This window comes from Arachis hypogaea, chromosome 13 (assembly GCF_003086295.3).
Source record: "Arachis hypogaea cultivar Tifrunner chromosome 13, arahy.Tifrunner.gnm2.J5K5, whole genome shotgun sequence".
NCBI classification, from domain to species: Eukaryota; Viridiplantae; Streptophyta; class Magnoliopsida; order Fabales; family Fabaceae; genus Arachis; species Arachis hypogaea.
This window is the reverse complement of record NC_092048.1, coordinates 14,957,974-14,979,229: the sequence shown is the minus strand read 5'-3', so window position 1 is coordinate 14,979,229 and position 21,256 is coordinate 14,957,974. Positions and strand designations below refer to the sequence as shown.

Sequence of the window (21,256 nt, the reverse complement as noted above, 5' to 3'; positions counted from 1 at the left end):
TACAATTTTGTGCTTATTTCCACATATAGTTTTAGAAAGAATAGTCTGTGTTATATGAATCATTATTATCTACTTCAAATATATATATAAGAGAGAGAGAGAGAAATAAATAAATAGAAAGTTTTGGGAATAAATTTTTGTTTTAAAATTTTTTTGTCATATATATTTATAAAAAATATTCTATTTTTTGTGATTTCTAAAATTTGAATTTAATTATTTTTAATTATAGTATAAAGAATTATTATCACCTTGTTTATTTTTACTTCTATTATTTTTTTGAGATAATTTTTTACTTTTATTATTTTTATACAGATATAATAAATGATAAAAGAGTAAATTATTAATGTCTATATATCAATACACTAGTATAATAATGGAGACGGAAAAGAATGTTTGAAGTACGAATTTTTGTTCCTAAAATATAATTTTCCATACTCAAAAACTCATGATCTTTTAGTTAGAGTGCAAAGTACTTACATTAATTAATCTTATATTTGTTACAACTATAAAATAATGATAATATGTGAGAGAAGTTTGGTGTACTATTTTTTCTCTAAAATAACATTTATTATATATAATTTATCAAAAAATGTTATTTATAAGAGTTAAATTGAGAAATTAAAATATGATATACGTATTATTTTGACTAATTTCACATTTATTATTATTATACACATTTAATTTATAAAGGTTATTACATATTAATGCATTAGTATATACTAATAATATTCAAACTTAATAATTTTTAATTGAATTTTTAAAAAGATTATCATTTGATTAAATATTACTTTTGTTAATATTATACACTAGTAGAATTAAAAAGAATTTAAAAAAAATAATGCTAAAAAAAGTTACTACCATAAAGAGAAATATATAGCCCTGTTAATATATATATATATATGAGTAAAATTTTAAAGTGGTTCTGAAATTCATTGTTTGTATCGAAAAAATTTTCGAGATTTAAAATGCATCATAAACGTTTTTGAAATTGAGCACCACGTTAATTTACATTCTTTTTCCCTCAACAATTTACAAAACGTCTTATCCCAAAAATATATATTATTATTAAAGTTAAATATTATCGTTTTATCAAATATTTTTTTTTGATCCGTCTAATCTAACGTTAAAAGAATGGTGAAAACTCAGATGTAGTCAACTTCACGTGAATCTAAAAGTTTTTAGATAAAAATTTAGTCAGATAATTCAAATAATCTAACAACTCTCAGGTATCAACTTCACGTGAAATCAACTGTACCTGAGTTTTTACCTAAAAAAATATGTTAAGTCACTCACAATGTAAAAAATAAGTTGACTAAAAAAAATAAAGATCAAAATAGTATAATTTTTTCAAATTTGATCATTTTTATAGTACAATTAAAATTTTAGAAACTTTTTCATTGCACCTTCATTCTAAATTAGACTAATGAATATCCTTCCTCTTTTATATGTATTGAAAATAAACACCTGTCTTGCTTTTTTAAGTTAAGTTGGTAATTAAAATAAGTTGTTTGTATGATATAAATTTGAAGGCCGAAGAGGAAAAAGAAAATAAAAATTTAATAATTAAAAAAATGAAAAGCAGTGAAGCAGTGAAGCACAGGAAATGCCAGCTAGCTAATATAACTCTTTCGCTCCACAGTACACTTGAAAATCCAGTGGCTACAAATTAAAACCCCCCACCCAAAATCTGACTACCAAGAAGCCCGCAAAGCATCATTACTCAACACTCATAACTCAGAATCGAAAGAATAAATCACACATATGTCCATAACCGAGGAAAGTGACCGACCCGACCCGTCCGCTAAACGGGGCACCCAGAAACGTTCCCGCCAGCGCGATACCGCATTCCGCGGGGTTCGAAAACGCAGCTGGGGACGCTACGTCTCCGAGATCAGAATGCCCGGCCAGAAAACCCGTGTATGGCTCGGCTCATTCGGCTCGCCTGAGATGGCGGCTCGTGCATACGACTCCGCCGCTTTCTTCCTCAAAGGAAACTCCGCCACCCTCAATTTCCCCGACCTTGTTCACTCGCTGCCACGCCCTCTCTCGTCGTCCAGGCGTGACATACAGTCGGCGGCGGCCAAAGCGGCCGTGGAGGTGGTGGATGCACGGAGCGGGCATGACCCGACCCGGTCGCCCGGGAAGGCGGATTCGGTGGAGTGGTGGGAAGGTTTGTTGGGAGAAGAGGAAGAGTCAGAGTCGGTTTGGAGAACGACGTGGTTTGAGGATGTGAAGGAATGTGGTCCTATGAATCTCAGTCCTGCAGGTTCTGTTGGAGAATTGACATGGAACGAAGTCTTCAATTTCAACGACGACGTTCTGTTATTCTCCTAAATATCAAATATTAATTCTACTACCATCTTCGTTTTGTTTTATTAACGTAAGGGTAGCTCCGCAGTTAGTCCTACAAACACTGTAAGTAAATTTTAAAATGTAGTTTCTTGCACTTACTTCTTAGGCACCTAGTGTATGTATGTAAAGTGTGTTGTTGTTGTTGTTTTTTCTTTTTTTTTTTTGGAAAGGAGACAATCATGATGGTAAATCTAAAGTTTCACGTCAGTTTGAAAAAGGAACGAAACGTGTTCTAAGGATACCTCTTCTGTGCACACGTTTTGATCGTGAGCCTTAATAGTTAATAGGAATGAAATGTAAAGGCTCATAGTCATATCCACTAGTAATTATTATCCCTAATTGTAAGTTGCAAATGTGTTTATTTTTATTTCTCTGATAAATACCTAATTTGGCCCTGTCCATTTCCATTGTGGAGAGCGTCTAACCATAAAAAATGGTTTGTCAATTTCTACAAATAAGTATGCGGCATCTTATGTTTTTATGCCAGACGGTTAGTCCCTCCCTTAAATGATTCGTTCCCCTTAACAAACAGGCTCATGTAGTCGCTTGGAGAGAATGGATTTATTAGTATACACACCTATTTTTTTTAATGTTAAAAAACTCGTTCGTAAACAGCCTAGCATTTCAAGTGAAAAGTTAAACCAGTATGGACAACTACCTAAAATTTGGCACTAAAACTTAGTAATATACAATGAGTGTCCCATTTAAATGAATTCTGATAGGAGCTCCGATCCTAATGATATATTGATATGTATATAGAATAACTTTTTTATTTCTTATAAATAGTATAGTTAAAAATATAATTTAGAGAAGTTTTCTAATTTCAGAAAATTTTAGGGTCAACATTTTTTATTAATTTTTGTCAACACAAACTATCTTTAATGTTGATTCATGTGTGCAAATTATGACAAATACAGATATAAATTATGTTGAGTCATATGTATAAATTTTGATAAATATAAATATAAATTATATATTTTATGTGTAAAATTCTGTAAATGTGAGTATAATAAATTATTATTTGCTAAGTATTAGCTTAAAATAATAATGTTTGGAAGTCCTGTAATCTTACTGTTTTAATTTTTCTTTTAACATTTATCTTTTCATTATTTAATGAAGTTATAGTCTTCACGTTATTTTATTTATTCATCTCTCCACGCTTAAATTTAAAGTATATCTTAAAAAACACATACACTTTTTTGGTATACAAACTGCATTATTCTACAACTTATTAATTATAAATTTCTGTCTAAATCAGTAATTCTATTCAGAGTATACTACATTAACAATCCTCCTTTTAAATTAAAAAAAAGTATAAAAAAAAAAGAAAAAAGAAAAGGTAAAGGACGAAAGATAGGCTTGAGCTACGTAGTTTTGATTTGGGTAGGTCGTAACTGAATGAATCAACTACATGAAATTTTATCTCTTTTATGGGCCAAAACAAAACTTCTTTAAGAAGACCCAGAAACAAAATTCGTCCAAAAATATCAAATATAAAAACAAAAAGTAATTACCAAAAATAAAAGTCAAGAATTTATGTGGTTACAGAAGACAGAAGTCAAGAAAAAGATAGGTGGTACAAGTTAAGGCTATCACAATAGGAAGTACTACCACACTAAGACTATTATAAGAAGGAAAAAGAATAGAATCTTAAAATTGTGGAATAGGAATGGTGAAAAAGAGAAAACTATTACCCAACACACCATTGACTTTTTTAATTAAGGTGCTGTATAAGGAGAAAAAAACAATTATCAACAAGTATCCCTCCCCCCGGGTCCTCCTCTAGCCGAAGAGAACAGAAGGAATATGAATGGCTTCCAACTTTAGAGAAAACTAAAGGTGCATTTTTTAGAAAAGGAGACCACTTCGATAAAGACACTAAAAATGTCTTTTTTTTAAAGACGTTTACATGTGTCATGATATTATTGGACATCTTTATTAAACCAGTTAATTTATTTTTTAATAAACCAGAACAAAATCAGTTTATTATAGCAACAATAATAAATTCAATTGTTTGCACTATAATTATTAGACCAGATTTGGTCCGACCGATTTACACAATCTAAATCGAATCATGTTTAATTTTTTTAATAAAAAGATAAATATATCCCTAATTTTCGTTTTAAAAAACAAAAAAAACCCATGATTCAATGAATTATGTAAATTGGTCGGTTCGACCGGATCTGATAACAATTGGATTTATTGTTATTGTTATAAAAAAATCGATTTTATTCTAGTTTGTTAAGAAATTAAAAAATAATCGGTTCATTAATACGTCCAATAATAATGCGACACATAAGTGTCTTTACAAAAAGACGTTTTACGCATCTTTATGGGAGCATCCTCCTTTTAGAATTGGTTCTCTTAAAGCACTTGGAAAATGTGGCTTCCCAACAAGCTTTTACACAGATACTTGAAACTGTATCAAGTCTAAAATGTTCCCTCCATAGTAGATATTTGCTCAAATTACATAAAGAAGATGAATAACACGTTGATTACGCTTATTTCAAATATTCCCACGTCAGAGTTCATAACTCAATTCAAACCCATTTTTCTTTGCAACGTGAGTGACAAAGGGTTGTCTAAAATTGTGATTGAGAAAATTAAACCTGGGCTGGCTAATAAAATTGCTACATAGCAATCTAATTTTATTACAGGATGAAATATCTCCAATAATATATTAATAGTTAACGAGATAACTTATCACTAACACAAAAATAGAAGATAGCTGCGGATAACTAGCAGCTGTTTTTACAACCGCAGCTATCTAGTGGTTTTCCAGCAGTTTTAGTGGTGAAAGTTGGAAGAATAGCTATTTAATAAAGTTTTGCCATGAATTTTTTAGAACCGAAGCTAATTTAGCTTTTTTTCGGCAATATTTCAATCTTCCTCTTTCAAAAAACACAACACTCGGCAACAGCATAAAAAAGAAAGAGAGAAATCTAAAGAGAAAAGAGGGAAAAATGAAGAAGAAGAGAGAAGGGAGGAAGGAACCGGGCTGGCGCAGCTGGGTTCGCCGCCGCCGTCGCGTTGCCGTGCCGTCGGAAAGCCAAAACCGCAAGAGAAAGAACCGCGAAGAGAGAAGGAGATCGCATCAGCTCACCGCGAAGCCAGCGCCGTCGTCGTCCTCATCGCGGGTCTTCACCATCGCGTCTTGCCACCGCTGCCACCACTAAGCTTGCCGTCGTCGCCACTGAAGCCGAAGAGAGAGAGAGAGAGAGAGAGTTCGCGAAGAGAGGGAGTGTGCACGCTCACGAAGGAGAAGAACGACGAAGAGTGAAGGAGAAGCAGAAGACGATGAACGCAGGCGAGAAGGAGGAGGTCCGTTCTCGCACCGTCCTGCTCTGCTGCCGCCGCTGCCGTCGATTGGGGTCAAGGCCGTCGTCGTAGCATCCTGTTCCCGTTGCCATTAGGGTTTGCTGCTGCTGCCACTGATAGAGCTGCCGCTGGGAGGAGCCAAATAGGGAGAGGAGCTCGCCATCGCACACCCGCCACCAGTTACAACCGTCGCCGAAACCAGGACAAATGGTAACTCTGCTTCTTCCTTTTTTGAAACTGTTCTGCTTCTATTTTGTTCCACTATTCTCCTAACTTTCTTTCTAAGTTCATTTCTTTGATGTATTCTTACTCTCTCCTTCTTGATGCTATAGTTGTCCCTTCCGAAGATTATCACCATGTTCCCTATTTTTTTTTTCAATTCAATTCACTTCCATTTTAGATTGAAGATTTTGCCTTCAATTCAATTAACTATTATGTTATTGAGATATGTTCCAATAGAATACGGATTTTGTTTCTATAATTTGGAAGTTTCATTTAGCATTGTGTGGCAATTTCATCCTTGTCATGGGATGAACTTAGATTATTCTGTGATTGAAGCTCTCTATCTTAACACTTGTGTGATTTTGCTATGCCATTATTGAAATTTCCAATTCTGTTAATTATTGAAGTCAATTTTTATTGTTGTTTTTCATTAAAATTACATTCAGCTTTGGTAGTTATAGCGCTGAAAGAAGCACCCTTTTGGAATATGGACAATATTTTTTGCAGGCAGAGCAAGAGCTTTGAAATCTAGTAAGAGCAATAGCAAGAGCAAGAGCCACTCTTCTATATATCAATCTTGCATTGCCTTATCGTGCGTTGCTACCTCCAAACTTCCAAATCCAGAACAAAAACATTACTGCTCTTATTATTCTTTCCAGGTAATCGCAGCTGATCTTGTTATTCTTCCTCTCCAGTATGCCTTTATCTTTATTGTTTGTTATCTCTCTGTGTTCACGGCTGAAATTAATTTCTTCTTTCCTGTTTAGCATTCTCTCTATCACTCTTGCTTTTTTTTATTACTCTCTTTTGGTGTTTATGATTTCCATTAAGGGGTTTTATTCTGCTTTTTTTGTGGGTTGTTTTTTTTGGATTCTCTATTTCTTTGAAATTTTAGCACTTCAACTATGATCATTCATTGATTTTTAGCTGAATGCTCTCAATTTTTACTGGTCATTTGTCTGCATTCATCCACTTGTTATTGTGTGCAATATTCTCTTCATTGCATGTGTTTACTGTTTTATTATTAGAGTTCTATACAAATCTGTGATCTTTATTATGCACCTAGAACCTAGAATTTTGGAATACCCTCTTGTTGTGAGGCACTGAGGCTTTCTTTTTGTTTTGCATCTGTCTAGTCCCTGCTCGTGTTCTAATATCTTATAATTAGTATGCTATCAATACTAAACAAAAAATATATTGGTTGCCTTTCTTTTCCCACCAAAAGACCTATTATATTTTGTTCTCTCTCATTCTCTTTTGTGCTTATCAGGAAAAATATGATAAACAATATGAACACTCAGAGGAGTTCTAGAAAGAGCTCAAAATCAAGGTTCGTGAACTATTAACTGAACAAGAATGGAGAAGAAGAAAAATGCAAATGAGAGTATGCTCTAACTTAAGAAGAAAGGGGGTATTAATGACTAGTCGAACTATCTTGTGGTTATTACTGGCGGATGGAACATTATCAATATGGCATTTGCAGTTTGTGGGAGTACACAAACATTGTCATGAATTTTCTCTCTGGATCCAGTGAGTTAAATGGAAGTAAAAGTTTTGCCTGGCTTCAATACTTTGATGTTATTATCACTGGCAGGTCATATTCTTTTTCAAGGATCTATATTCTTTTATGCTATCTGCTACATGATGCTTTGATTGTCTTTGAGTGTGTTTTATGTTGTCCTAGTTTAGACTCTTAAAATGTTTAATTTATAAGTACTTATTGCATAGTTGTTGAGGATTTGAATGTACTACTTCTTATTATTTCTACTACTATTTTAGTTTATGATATATTTTGGGGTTGAAATTTTATTTTAAAGAATTGTAATAGGTTAGATTGTATCACAATGAGATTCTTGTTTTTTTTGGGGGGGGGGGGGAGGGAAGAGTTAAGAAAGGTTTGAACAATTTCTAATACATTGACATTTTTGTATGACATAGATCTTCAAGTATTTACATTCCCTTGATGTTGAAGATTTCAAAGATATGAAGTTGGGCTACTCAATCACCTTTGTAAGATTCTTCTCTCATTTTTCCCTATTTTTTTATATCTATTTTGTTTTTAATGATAGGATCAGTTTTTCTATTTTCTCTCAATTTTGATTATTTTCTGTCTTGATTCTAATAATGAAAAAATTATAACATTTTCACAATTTTAAAGAGAATCCTTATTTTAAAGGTACCAAGTTGACTAAAACTTTCATTCTTTGAGGAGGAGGGAACCTCAAAGATTACTAGAACTACCATCAAGTGAAAAGAGGTCATGGTACATGCTTATAACTGTATTCTTTTGACTTCTTTCGCTTTTTCTTTTTCTGCAGTGATGGTTATAACATTTTTTTTTTTAATTTTGAAGGGTGTTGTTAATGGAGTTAACAATGAGACAAAAGGAAACAAATGCGCACTTGCTGAGGTGAGGTAGTTCTCTTACTAAAATGTGACATTTTGTGAGTGAAAAGTTGTGAATATGATTGGTTAGACATTAATGCAACTTACAAGATTTGGAAAACTATATCGTAAAATGCTTGTGATCATTATTAAACTTTGTTTCACATGTGATAAGGTTTGAAGTTATGTATTATGTATATCACCGTGGCTCGACACTTCATATGAGTAAGGTTAAGGGTAAGGGCTTATAGCACCAAGTCCCAAGTTCAGAAGTGAATATTCTAATATGTATTGTTTTCCATCGATTAATACTAATATTAATAACAAATAGTATCCTTGTATCGTGTAGTCAGCCATTTTAAACAAAAATAGTACTTGAATGCATAATTCTTAGTTTATATGAATAAAACATGTTTTATTCTTAGTTTGAATTTCATTTCAGTTACCCCAGACACTGATAAACACATATTGGCAACACAAACAGGTCTTTCGCGAAACCAGGTGGGAGATTATTCCTTTCAAATTCATCATTTTATTTGTTGGTCTTTTTACATATTCAGTTCATTGAATTTGTAATTTACAATGTTCATATGGTAGCTTTTTTGAAAGGGGGTCTATTTCATCATATGATAGCTTTAAACAGTGTCATAAAGTAAATATTTTTATTTTCATATTTTCATCCCATGCAAGGGAATGGGACCAGTCAGTATAAATACTTGTTACTATGTAACGAAAAATGAGTACAAGAAACATTTCTCTTTAGTTTTTACTAACAGAAGATACTCTAAATATGTAACAAACTAATTAATGTAGGTATCGAATTGGTTCATAAATGCTCGAGTCCGAGTGTGAAAGCCATTGGTTGAGAAAATACACATGCTTGAAACAAAAGACACAACAAGTGCTAACAAGAACAACAACAACAATCACCCTAGTACTGAAAATGAGAGAGCTTGTGTTAATGAAGATGGTTCCAGTAGCCAACAACATAGAGTAATAGAGGGGCCTCAAAGCAAGTTCAACATGCATTCTTTGATTCCTGAGAACCAACAACAGTCTCACCAAAGTATGGAACTTGAAATTGAGTCAACAACCAATGAAGAATAATGGAGCCGAGAGAAGAGGTCTAAATTGGAATGTGAGATGAATTCAACAAGCATTATTAAGTAGTTTAGCTAATAACTGCACTATTTTGCTTTGCAGTTAGAACAAGAAAGTATGATAAAAGAGGTTAAAGTATGCTTTTTTTATTCTTTGTCAAAATTTTTATTTTGTCTTAAATTGTGAAATAGCTTCATGAATTTATTCATGTGCATGAACTGGTGATATAATCTTGTTTTTTATTATAAGGGAATGTTATGCTAGCAAGTCATTTACATTCGCTTTGTATGTGATATAATCATGTCGCATTCTTTAAAAAAAAAAATCCACATAAATCTGCGGCGGTTTTGGACCACCGCACATTTTTTTTAAATTCCAATGACCAAATAGCGGCGGTTCTGAAACTGCCGCAAAATCAATTATTTGATTTACTGCGATTGTGCCAGCGGTTTCTCAAAACCGCCGCAAAATCAAATCTCCACCCCTAATAGGCAACGCTTGTAGAACCATTGGAATTTCGTTTTGCCAGCGGTTAAAAACCGCAGCAAATTCCTACAGAAACCGCCACTATTCGGCGTGTCTCTTGTAGTGTATATTATGAAAAAGATGAGAGGCAAGAGAAGCTTTATAGCGATTAAACTCGATTTTGAGAAAGCTTATGATAAAATAAAGTAGTCGTTCTTCAACCAATGCTTGGAGGAATTTGGGGTGACTAACAAGCTAAAAGAGCTTATTGTGACCCGTATTTCCTCTGTTTCATACAATCTGTTATGGAACAGAGGAAAAAAAAGAGCATTTTAGTCCCTTAAGGAGTTTGAGGCAAGGTGACCCTTTGTCACTTTATCTCTTTATGATTATGATGGATAAATTATTCTAACTCATAAAAGAGTATGTTGATTCTAATCTATGAAAGTCGATTACAGTGGAAAGGAAGGGGCTGATCATCCCCCACCTTCTCTTCATAGATGATTTTTTAGCGTTTTGCAGAAGCAAATGTAGATCAAATTGCAGTTATTGTAGACGTAATAAAGGAGTTTTGTGAGATGTCTGGCGACTAAAAGTTAGTGTTCAAAAAACGATCATAGTTTTCTCTAATAATGTGAAGGAAGAAGATAGAGAAGCCATAAAAAAATATGTCAGTTGCAGCAAAATCAAAACTTGAGAAAGTATCCAGGAGCTATGATTATTAACCAACGAGGAGGAAAGGAGAAGTTTAAACATGTACTTCATCGTGTGTAGAATAAGTTAAAGAGATGGAAAAGCCAGTACTTATCTCTAGTGGAGAGAATAACGCTTGCTAAGGCTATCCTGAACCCTTTAGCCTACTATAACATGTAACACACTAGACTTCCAAAAAGAATTTATACAGAGATAGAGAAAGCTATACGAAGTTTCATTTGGGGAGATAGCTAAAATAAGAAAAGGATCCAGCAAATTGGATGGGAGACGCTGTGTTAGCTGAAACAGCAAGGAGGTTGGGATTTTGCAAACTCTAAAAGATAAATGAAGTCTTTATCAAAAAAATTCTTTAGATATTAGTTATAGAGCAGGGGGCTCTATGGACACAAGTTATTACACATGACAAGCAAGGATTGTTAGAGGGGTTGGAGAATATAAACAATAACAAAAGTTCTCCCTTCTCGAGGAAACTGCAAAGTGTGTGGACTAAGATAAAATAACACTGTAAGTGAATTATATATAGGTGATGGAAAAATAATCAAATTCTAGGATGACATTTGGCTATTAGAAAAGGAATTACTTAGAAAAAAAAAAGTGTTAGAAGACATCCCAAAAGAAGAGGAGCAGTGCACAATTGGAGATTTTGTGAATACAGATAATCAATGGTAGCTCAATATATTAGAAGCTTTTTTCTCCCAGAATTTAATAGAAGAAATAAGAAAAACAGAGCCTCCACAACCTCATAAAGAAAAATACATTATAGAATGAAAATTTACTCTTAATAGAGATTTTACTATTGCAATCGCATACAATAACTTAAACTATCTAGCAATGTAAAAACAGTAAAATGTGGAAAGCCGTATAGAAATAAAAAAGCTAAAGAGAGTGTGTATCTTTTTGTAGCTTATATATCATGAAAGGTTTATGACAGTTGATAGGAAAGCTAGAATGATGGGTGCCTCCCCCTACTGCCATAGATGGCCCCAGGTGAAAGAAACGATCCTCCATGCATTGTCAGGTGAAAGAAACGATCCTCCATGCATTGTGAGATTGTCCCAATGCATCTAAGATCTAGGCAAGAATTGTAAACCCCAATGCTATTGCTTTCTTCTTTATTATGCCTTTGAAGTTATGAATACAAACTAATATTATCAATGATATGGATAAATGCATATAACATAGTTGGATCATGGATGAACGAGTTTGTGTTTACTTATTACTGACTCTGCTAGAAGTGGCAAAACTAAAGGTTCACAATCTAAATTTTCTCTGCTCGGTGAACCCTATTTTAATCATCAGAAAAAAAAAGCGAAAAAATACAAAAAAATCACATCAAAAAGATAAGTTTTTATAACAAAGAGAATACTAAAGAGAAACTTACATTGGAATTCTCTAAAAAAAGATTGGGTTAATTAAATATGGATGACACCTCACAAGAAGGAACCTTGAGAGCTGGGTGCAGAGGCCTTCTAAGGACCCACCATGGAGAGTGGATTGGGGGTTTCTAGCGAATCTAAGAGGATGTCAGCTGGTGCAAGCAGAGTTGTGGGGTATCTGTTATGGACTTCGTATGGCTTCAGATTTAGGAATGAGAAGAGTGGAGATAGATTTGATGAAGGTCTACGAGGTATTGAAGAAGTACAAAATGAAAAAAAAAAAACTACCACAATAAAGTGCTCAGGGAGATATAAGAACTCCTTCGTAGACCTTGAAAATTTTTATTTACACATACTGGCAGAGAAGTAAACCAGTATGCTCATGGGCTAGCGCACAATAATGTCAAGTATAAAGAGACTTTCTTCTTTTTAGATACTTTTTCCTTAAAACTAGTTTAGTTATTGAGAGATGATGTAAAAAAGGATACTTTTGGTCCAAGAACCTTTTATTTTAGTGTTATTTTCTTTATGGGCCTAGGCTCCTTCAACTTTACAAAAAAATGTCTCTAAAAAATTGTACCAACAGCTCCAAGAATTTTCGCAGGGACCATAGGACTGAGGTGTGGTATCACAACAACCGTAGGAGTTACCAACAGTGGTGTTTGATACTATACAACGAGTCGAACCATAGAAACTTCGCCTACTCAGCAGCATCATCGGCGGAATCACAACACGAGAAGAGGATCAAAGCTCTGAAACCCAGCTACTTTCTACAATGGTAACCGCCGACAGTTAGGGCTGACAATGGGTAGGGTAGGGTAGGTTTGGACTCTACCCTAATCCTACTCGTGGGTTGAAAACTTTCTTAAAACTCTATTCTACCCTATTCAAGGGTTGAGAATCTCTGAATCCTAACTCTACCCGCACTCTAAAATTTTAAACCCTACCCTACCCGATCCTACTCACAGAGAAATAAAACATTTTCAAGCAAATATAAAATTCAACCATTCCAAATTTCATACATATTAATAAAATAGAAAAAAAAAACTAAGTTCAAATTAAAATTAAAAACAATAAAATCTTAAAGAAATCCAACATAAAATTACAAATAATATCTTCATCAATTAGCTTAGTGGTTATTTCAAGTTTTTATAAAAGATTGTAAGTTCAACACTCACTTTCTTCACTACATACATAAGTTTTACATATATATTATATAATATATTAGGGGTGCGGTTAGGGTACCCTGAATCCGTCCCCTACCCTACTCGCAGGCAAACTCACACCGCACCCTACCCTACCCGCAGCGGATCAGATAGATAACCCTATCTAAATGGATTGGTCCAGGTTAAATACCCGCGAGTATAGTATATATTACCAGTCCTACCAACGATCACGGATACCATGGGCTTGATTGGAAGGCCAACATAAAAACATGTCGACAAAGATCTTCAAGTGGTTGAATAAGGGAAGAAAATTAAATTTCGAACCAGAGAGAGTAGGGGGTAGTCTTGGGTTAGATTGGGTATTGCAGGTTTGGTTTCGGATCTATCCGATCCAAGCCGAACAAGATCCCAAAAAAATGTCTCTAAATAATAATTCTAATTTTTGGTTTTCAAATAAATAAAATATAAAAATATATATTATAAATTTACGTAATAAAATTTAATAGATTTCTACAAGAATGACAAATATCTCTCTTATATTCCATCCTCGTTTAAGAAAAAAATTATCGTTCTAATCTCATCTCCATCATATGTGTCTATTGAATTGTACTGTCCTGTGATTTTACAGATATCTAAAAATATTATCTTTAATTTTTTTAAGAAAATTAACATCAAAAAATAATATAACCTAATACAATTAAACATAATCTAACATAATTTCATACTGACATTAAAAATTCATAACAATAACTTTTTTAAATATTAATATAAAATTATTTTGGAACATAATAATATAACATAATAAAATTATTTTGCAACCCATACGTAATATTATCAAGAGATCTTTTATGAGGGGAAGAATAGTACAGTGAGTTATGGCTCTTGTTATTGTCATTTTGGGATATGTCTGATATTCGAATAGTTACATTGCTGTTTATTATACGTAGCTCTTGCTATTCATGATATATGCAATACATTTGTCTCCAATTCATAAGTCTTGGGTCAAGCTGGATCCATGGCCTCTTTGTTATTGTCGCTGTCTTCCCAATGCAACCGTCATGATTCATCAGCCTTCCGATGCCTACAGTGATATTGCAATTTATTCAAGTAGAGTAGATGGTACAAGTGAAGCATATATATAGTGTTAAGTATTTTAGTTGTCTTTGTTTTTTATTTTCTGTTTTATTTTTATTTATTTTAGTTCTTGATCGCTCTATCTTATTATATTGAGTTATTTAAAAAATAAAAATATAGAATGATCTTGTTCAACTAATATTAATAAGTCTACTTTATAATTATCATTTTCCCTTTTGGCTCTCTTTCTCTTTCTTATCTTTTATTATTATCTGAACAAACATTGTGTTTGAATTTTTCGTTAATTAAAATTTTTTTTAGTTAAATTGATGTTAATTTTTAATTATTTAATGTTTAGTTCAATTTTAGGGCAATTTACCTAAATAAATTGTTTCACCTTTAAAATTACGCAAATAATGCATTGTTTTCAAAACGAAAATGCAAATGCATTGTTTCACATATCTATGGAAATCGCTACTGACAACAACTCAACGTAATTCGCGGCTGGCAGCAGTGGATTTTGTGTTTGTGTACCGCTACTGCCAGTAGCGATTTCCATAGATATGTGAAACAATGCATTTGTGTCTTTGTTTTGAAAATAATGCATTTGCGTAATTTTAAAGGTGAAACAATTTATTTAAATTGCCCTCAATTTTATTGGTTGATAAGTATTTTTTTTGACAGATTATTTATAACTAATTCTATCATTTATGAAAACAACCACTTTTTTTTCCATAATATAAAGAGTTTATAACTAATTCTATCATTTATGAAAACAATCACTTTTTTTTTCATAATATAAAGAGTTTATGTAAGATAAATGTTTAAAAAATGGATTTTATTTAACCATTCAATAGTATATTATTGTCATTAGACAAAATATCACTAATTTAAAAAATCATTTAAATATATACCTATATATATATATATATACATGAATCAATGTAAAACTAAGAGTACAACAAAATGGAACTCATTTCTAGAATTCCAGTCACTCTTAGCGTGTGAGCTATCAACTTGTTACCTTATACCAACCAATAATTAGTTACTAATCAATTCATTTTGGATTAATTAATTGTAGTTAATTGCTTGCTGCTCTTCTCTAGCACTTATTAATAACTTAATATATACGAGCAATATGCTATCACATCTTATAGGGGGAAGCCTACAGTTTTTTCTCCTTAAAATAGTATGTTGGGCATGATTTAGGTTAGGAATTTTTTTAACCTAGGAATTTAAACATGAAAAGTCAACTCAAAAGAATCTAAGCATTGTGAATTATATGCTGGTTAGAATGTTGCCATCAAACCCTAAAATACCTTTAATATTGATGATGAATGGTAGAAATTACATATAGTGGCATATATAGTCTTCACTTTCAAACGCAACGGTAAGAGCTTAGTGGACACGTGATAGGTGCAAGCAAGAGAGATTGCCCACACAAAATCACAAACTAAAGAGGAATGAATGAAGCTCTTTTCTTGCTAATAGCTGTTTTTTGTTGCATCATGGAAACCACATGATCAAACTGCCACTATCCTACATATCAAAACACGCCATATAACACTAAAAAGGTTACTACCTACATTGGTAGAAATTAATTTCTTAATTTTCTAATTATTATTATTATTATTTTTGTATCTTAAGAACTTTCAGTCAAAGTAATTAACATCTTTCAATCATCAAAACCACAACATCTATTCAGGTAATTGGATATCCTATCTAGTCTAATCATTTTCAAATATTTGTTATTTATTTCATTCATATGCTTTCTATATTTTTGACATAATTCAATCCTCTACATGTAAATTGTTGAATGTATATTCATAAAACTGACCGACTCAAAGCTCAGAAGTGATTGATCCAAAGCTTAATTTTTCAATCTACTGAAGCATTTACCCGCAATAATTAATTAAGAAATCAACTATTTTATTTGAAACTGTACTTTAATTTCGTAGATGTGGCTGTCCATAGCTTTCCCTTAATACCTTCCGATTCATAGCATTAAAATTATCACCCTTTATTTTTGTCGAACTGTTATAAAGCAAGAAGATAAGCCATACATTCTACCTCACGCACACTTTACCTTTTCACTTTTCTAATATAAACATCCCACACAATATCACATGATATGTTCAAACCCCTCTATTATTTGGTGATAGCCAGAAAATTTACCTATGTCAAACAAGTAATACATCTACACACGAAATATTAAAAAAGATCATAAAATTTTTGCTTATAATGTATGTGTATGGTAAATCACATCGTTTATAGATCTTATTCATTTACTTTATTCCTGCGACCTAACATAGAGTAACAAGTATTTGCCCATGCTTAACTGCTTGAGACCTACAGTAGTATCATCATCTTTATTTATTATTTAATTCACCTATATAAAGAGTCATTTAATTTTATTTATGTACTAATAATAACTGTTATTTTTTTCCCTATGAAGATCGTTCCCACATTAGTGCAAAAGTTCATAGAAGTGTTGTTGTGGGCAAGGCAAGTTGTTAGTAGAAAGATGAGGGGGAAACCAGCTTCAGGAAAGGCCATATTTGTTTTATGCATTGCATGCTTCCTTGCTGGAACACTCTTCACTGGTCAAATGTGGACTCGTCCCTCTAACACTGACAATAATAACAATAATAATAATAATAATAATAATAATAATAATAATTTGCTGCCTCTTCCCAAACCTCGTGACTGTGACCATAAACGAGTAAGTGTATCACATCAATAACTTGCCCTATTTTAAAAATCCATGTTTATCGAAGGTTATTAAGTGTTTTAGAAATATTGATGTTTCAATCATTTTAGTAAGTAATCTTTATTATAAAATTACTGAAATGTATGACAATAATTCTTTTACATCCAATTTTCGAGCAGAAGTTGATTGAAGGCAGAGCTGGTGATGTAATGGAGGAAGTGTCAAAGACCCATCAAGCTATCAAGTGAGTAAAACATATGCATATAAATCATGAGTTATCATAAACATGTACATTATATGTGTTTTTTTCTCGAGTTTTAGGGTAATATTAGAGGGATAATAATTTAAAATTAATTTATTTAAATTAGTATTTATAATTATACATTATTATTTTTAATATTAATCATTTATGTTGATAATAATTCTTTTAAGGTAGCTACTTTTATAATAATAACAGAAAATTATTATAAAAATAATACACGTATATTAAAATCAGTTACTAAAATCAATCATTATATATTGTTTAATTGGTACGAAGAATCTTGTTTTAATTAATAATGGAAGGAATAATTTTGGTGCGTGTATAGGTCGCTGGACAAGGCAGTTTCAACGTTGGAAATGGAGCTGACAGCAGCTCGGAGAAGTGAAAATAGTGGGGAGCAGTTGAAGAGGCAAGAGGGTGGTTTACAGAAAGCTTTTGTGGTGATTGGAATCAACACAGCGTTCAGCAGCAAAAAGAGAAGAGAGTCGATACGGGAAACATGGTTACCGAAAGGAAGCGAGCTTAAGGAACTGGAGAAAGAGAAGGGGATTGTTGTGAGGTTCATGATAGGCCACAGCACCACTGCAGGTGGCATTCTCGATAAAGCAATTGACGCAGAAGAGGCTCAACACAATGATTTCTTGAGGCTCGACCATGTTGAGGGCTACCATGAGCTTTCTACCAAGACTCGCCTCTTTTTCTCCACTGTTGTTTCTTTGTGGGATGCTGATTTCTATGTCAAGGTTGATGATGACATCCATTTAAATCTTGGTACGTTTCCATGCATCTTAATTATTCATTAATAATCTAACTCTATTATTATTCTCATCATTCTACTCTCTAATTTGTTAATGCAGGCATGCTAGTGAGTACCCTTGCTAAGTACAGATCAAGACCTAGGGTTTATATTGGCTGCATGAAATCCGGTCCAGTTCTATATCAAAAGTAAGGTTAATATGTTAATACTCAATTAGTCCTTCAAATGTCTCCCCGTTGATTCTTAAAAGATAGTAAATCTGAATAGTACTTCTTTAGTAGAAGAATCAATTAGATTTATTATTGTATTTTGAAACATTTGATTTCTTTTAGGGTCAAATTGATAAGCACTTGATCTTTTAGAAACCATTTTTATTATTAATCCTATTATTATACATTATATTATATTTTATTAATGTGAAATAAATAATTAAGCTGGTTTAAATGAAACTTGGTGTGGGTGCAGAGGGGTAAAGTATCATGAGGCTGAGCACTGGAAGTTTGGAGAAGAAGGGAACAAGTATTTCAGGCATGCCACTGGCCAAATATATGCCATCTCCAAGGATCTTGCTACATATATCTCCATCAACTGGTGATTTCTTCCTTGTCCTTTCCCAAATTTCACCCATTTAATTCATCAGGGTAAAGTATATTTTTTGTCCCTGAAGTTTGACAAAAATTTCAAAAATACTCCTGAGTTTTATTTTGTTTCAATTTTGTCCTAAAAATTTTCGATTTGCATCAAATATACCCCGAACGGCTAATTTTTCAAAAAATTTAAGACCAATTCAACAACAATTTCATAAGAACAACCCTCAACACAAGCAAATCAAGCATAGTTTTCATGCATTATTGTTAGATTGGTCTTAATTTTTTTGAAAATTTAGCCGTTAAGAGTATATTTGATGCAAATCGAAAACTTCTAAGACAAAATTGAAACAAAATAAAACTTAAGGGTATTTTTAAAATTTTTGCTAAACTTCAAGGACAAAAAATATACTTTACCTATTCATTAAAGAACTAACTATTAGCCTTAAATAATTCAAGTCCTAAATAATAATGTTACATTACTAGTAAATATTATTATTTTTTTGTCAATATTTAATAATAATAATAATTTATTCCTATATTTATAGAATATAAAAAATATATAATTTATATTTATATTTACTAAAGTTTTATACACATAAATGAATACAATTTATACTCATATTTTTTCAGAATTTACACATATTAATTAACAAAATTTATTTATTAAAGATAATTTAATATTTATATTGATCAAATAATGACAAAAATAATAAAAAATACTGGCTCCAAAAATTTCTGATCCCTTAATATAGATTAACTGATATTGACTTCCCTTTTTTTGAACATATATTTCACCAATTTAAGAATTTTATTTAATGGCAAATGGGGTTTTTTTTTTTTTTTTTTGGACTAGATAGCAAACGTTTAACTATTTAAGAGTTTGACGTTTTGTTTGGTCATGAAATTAGGATAATTTTTTTTGGTAATTATGAAATTAGGATATTTAATGCAAATAAATTTACAGGCCCATATTACACAGATATGCAAATGAGGATGTCTCTTTAGGGTCATGGTTATTGGGCCTAGAAGTTGAACATATCGATGAACGCTCTATGTGTTGTGGGACACCTCCTGGTAAATATTTTGAATCCCCATAATTATGATATGCGCAATGCACTATTTCTTTTTTTTCTTACATTTTATACGTATATTTTTTACTCTTTGATTGTATCACTATATTTTGTAACTTTACTTCCAAATATGACAATTTATTTTTTCTTTTGAGTGTGGCACAGATTGTGATTGGAAGGCAAGGACAGGAAACGTGTGCGTGGCATCTTTTGATTGGTCTTGCAGTGGAATATGTAAATCGGTGGAGAGAATGAAAGATATACACAAAGCTTGTGGGGAAGGAGATGGAGCTGTTTGGAACGTTGACCTCTAATTCATAAATTGTTTTCAGAAACACCTTATACTTTACTGCTTTTGCATCAAGAGGAATTCAATACATTTTCCTTTCTTTCTTTCTTTTTTTTTTTTTCTTTTTTAATTTTTGAAAAAATTGTTTCCAAATTTCCTAGAGTGACAATATCTATAATAACATCCCCACTTGACAGGGGTTTTCAATCTTCGCTAGGATTTCTCCCTTCGGCAACTTTTTTTTTTTCTTTAGAGAGCTTTTAAATGTAGCTGGATTGAATAGCCAAAAAGTTTCTTGCTCGGGTATATTTTAATAAAAAGAAAAATGGTAATGTTTTATAATGTCTAGATTAGTGATATGATAAGTCATTTATAAAGGTTTAATTACGATGTTACTCTTATAGTTTCACAAAATTTTTAATTAAGTTCCTACATTATTTTTTTTTTTTAATTGGATTTCTGCACTAATTTTTTTTTCAATTAAGTCTTCTTTTGATAGTAATTGGTCTAATTGTATAGAAACCCAATTAAAAAAAATTAGTGCAGAGATCCAAATAAAAAAAAAAAGAAGAGGGACCAAATTAAAAAAAATATTTGGTGTAAAGACTCAATTAAAATAAAAAAATAAAAACTTAATTAAAAATTTTGCAAAACTATAAGACCAACAAAATAATTAAACCGTTTATAAACTCATTTATAACTCATCGTTTCATTATTATTAAATAAAGTACAAATATAGCAATAATAAAGTGATAACTTGCTATACAAACAATTGATTAAATCAAATGTGAATGGGACACCAAAATTGAGATGTAAGTAACTAAAGAAGCGATTTATTATAACAATTAGATGTTGGTTTTTTTTTCTCTTCTGTGAGATTCAATTTCAATTTTTTAGAGTGTATTTTTATACCCTAATATTTCAATCCTAATCAAATTTTTTTTGGGTCTTTTGAGAGTGTGAGAAAGTAGCCACCAAGTGAGAGAGAAGAGGGAAAATAAAATTTTTGTTTTTGTGCAAAGCAGTAAATTTCAAATGGCAGTTCCTCATTCATTCACCGTTGGATCAGCTTAAAATTTGAATTGCATGTTCCTCTCATCTTGTTCTTCATTCTGGTCGGTGGAGATGTTGATTGGAAATTTTCAGTGACAGAAATTGGTTTCGATAGAAAGAAAATAGGTTTCCCATTTTTAAACAGAGCAGCAACTTTTTAACAGCAGTTTCTCATTCTTTCACTGTTGGATCGACATGAAATTTGGACTGCAAATTTTTCTCATCTTGTTCTTCATTCTGAATGGTGAAGATTTTAATTGGAGTTCTGCAGATGGAGAAATAGGCTTCACTGGTGCAAATTTTTCTCATCTTGTTCTTCATTCTGGTCGGTGGAGATGTTGATTGGAAATTT

The 21,256-nt window shown here is 32.0% G+C and overlaps 2 protein-coding genes and 1 long non-coding RNA gene across 3 annotated transcripts; all 3 read left to right on the top strand.

The window, feature by feature from the left end:
• The first annotated feature begins 1,491 nt into the window (after positions 1-1,491).
• On the top strand, positions 1,492-2,719 carry LOC112737409 (ethylene-responsive transcription factor ERF023). Its single transcript, XM_025787309.3, has one exon. The coding sequence runs from the start codon at positions 1,762-1,764 to the stop codon at positions 2,332-2,334; it is 573 nt and encodes a 190-aa protein (XP_025643094.1). The 5' UTR covers positions 1,492-1,761; the 3' UTR covers positions 2,335-2,719.
• A 2,114-nt stretch (positions 2,720-4,833) lies between these two features.
• Positions 4,834-9,655, top strand: LOC112737408 (uncharacterized). Its single transcript, XR_003168960.3, has 8 exons — positions 4,834-5,880; positions 6,400-6,551; positions 7,163-7,486; positions 7,831-7,902; positions 8,069-8,155; positions 8,246-8,302; positions 8,720-8,778; positions 9,091-9,655. It is a non-coding gene; the product is annotated as an uncharacterized lncRNA (long non-coding RNA).
• A 7,042-nt stretch (positions 9,656-16,697) lies between these two features.
• LOC112735775 (probable beta-1,3-galactosyltransferase 8) lies at positions 16,698-20,160 on the top strand. The gene is made up of 7 exons (XM_025785280.2): positions 16,698-16,895; positions 17,063-17,127; positions 17,471-17,916; positions 18,003-18,090; positions 18,368-18,493; positions 19,457-19,566; positions 19,728-20,160. Exons 1-7 carry the CDS (start codon positions 16,698-16,700, stop codon positions 19,874-19,876), a joined length of 1,182 nt encoding a protein of 393 aa, XP_025641065.1. The 3' UTR covers positions 19,877-20,160.
• Positions 20,161-21,256: the final 1,096 nt, after the last annotated feature.

Bases quoted from the DNA above. Each gene is read 5' to 3' on its own strand.
- LOC112737409 (XM_025787309.3), top strand. From the start codon at position 1,762: ATGTCCATAACCGAGGAAAGTGACCGACCCGACCCGTCCGCTAAACGG.
- LOC112735775 (XM_025785280.2), top strand. From the start codon at position 16,698: ATGAGGGGGAAACCAGCTTCAGGAAAGGCCATATTTGTTTTATGCATT. The intron at 18,494-19,456 runs GTGATTTCTTCC...ATAAATTTACAG, and splicing joins ACATATATCTCCATCAACTG to GCCCATATTACACAGATATG. The intron at 19,567-19,727 runs GTAAATATTTTG...AGTGTGGCACAG, and splicing joins GTGTTGTGGGACACCTCCTG to ATTGTGATTGGAAGGCAAGG.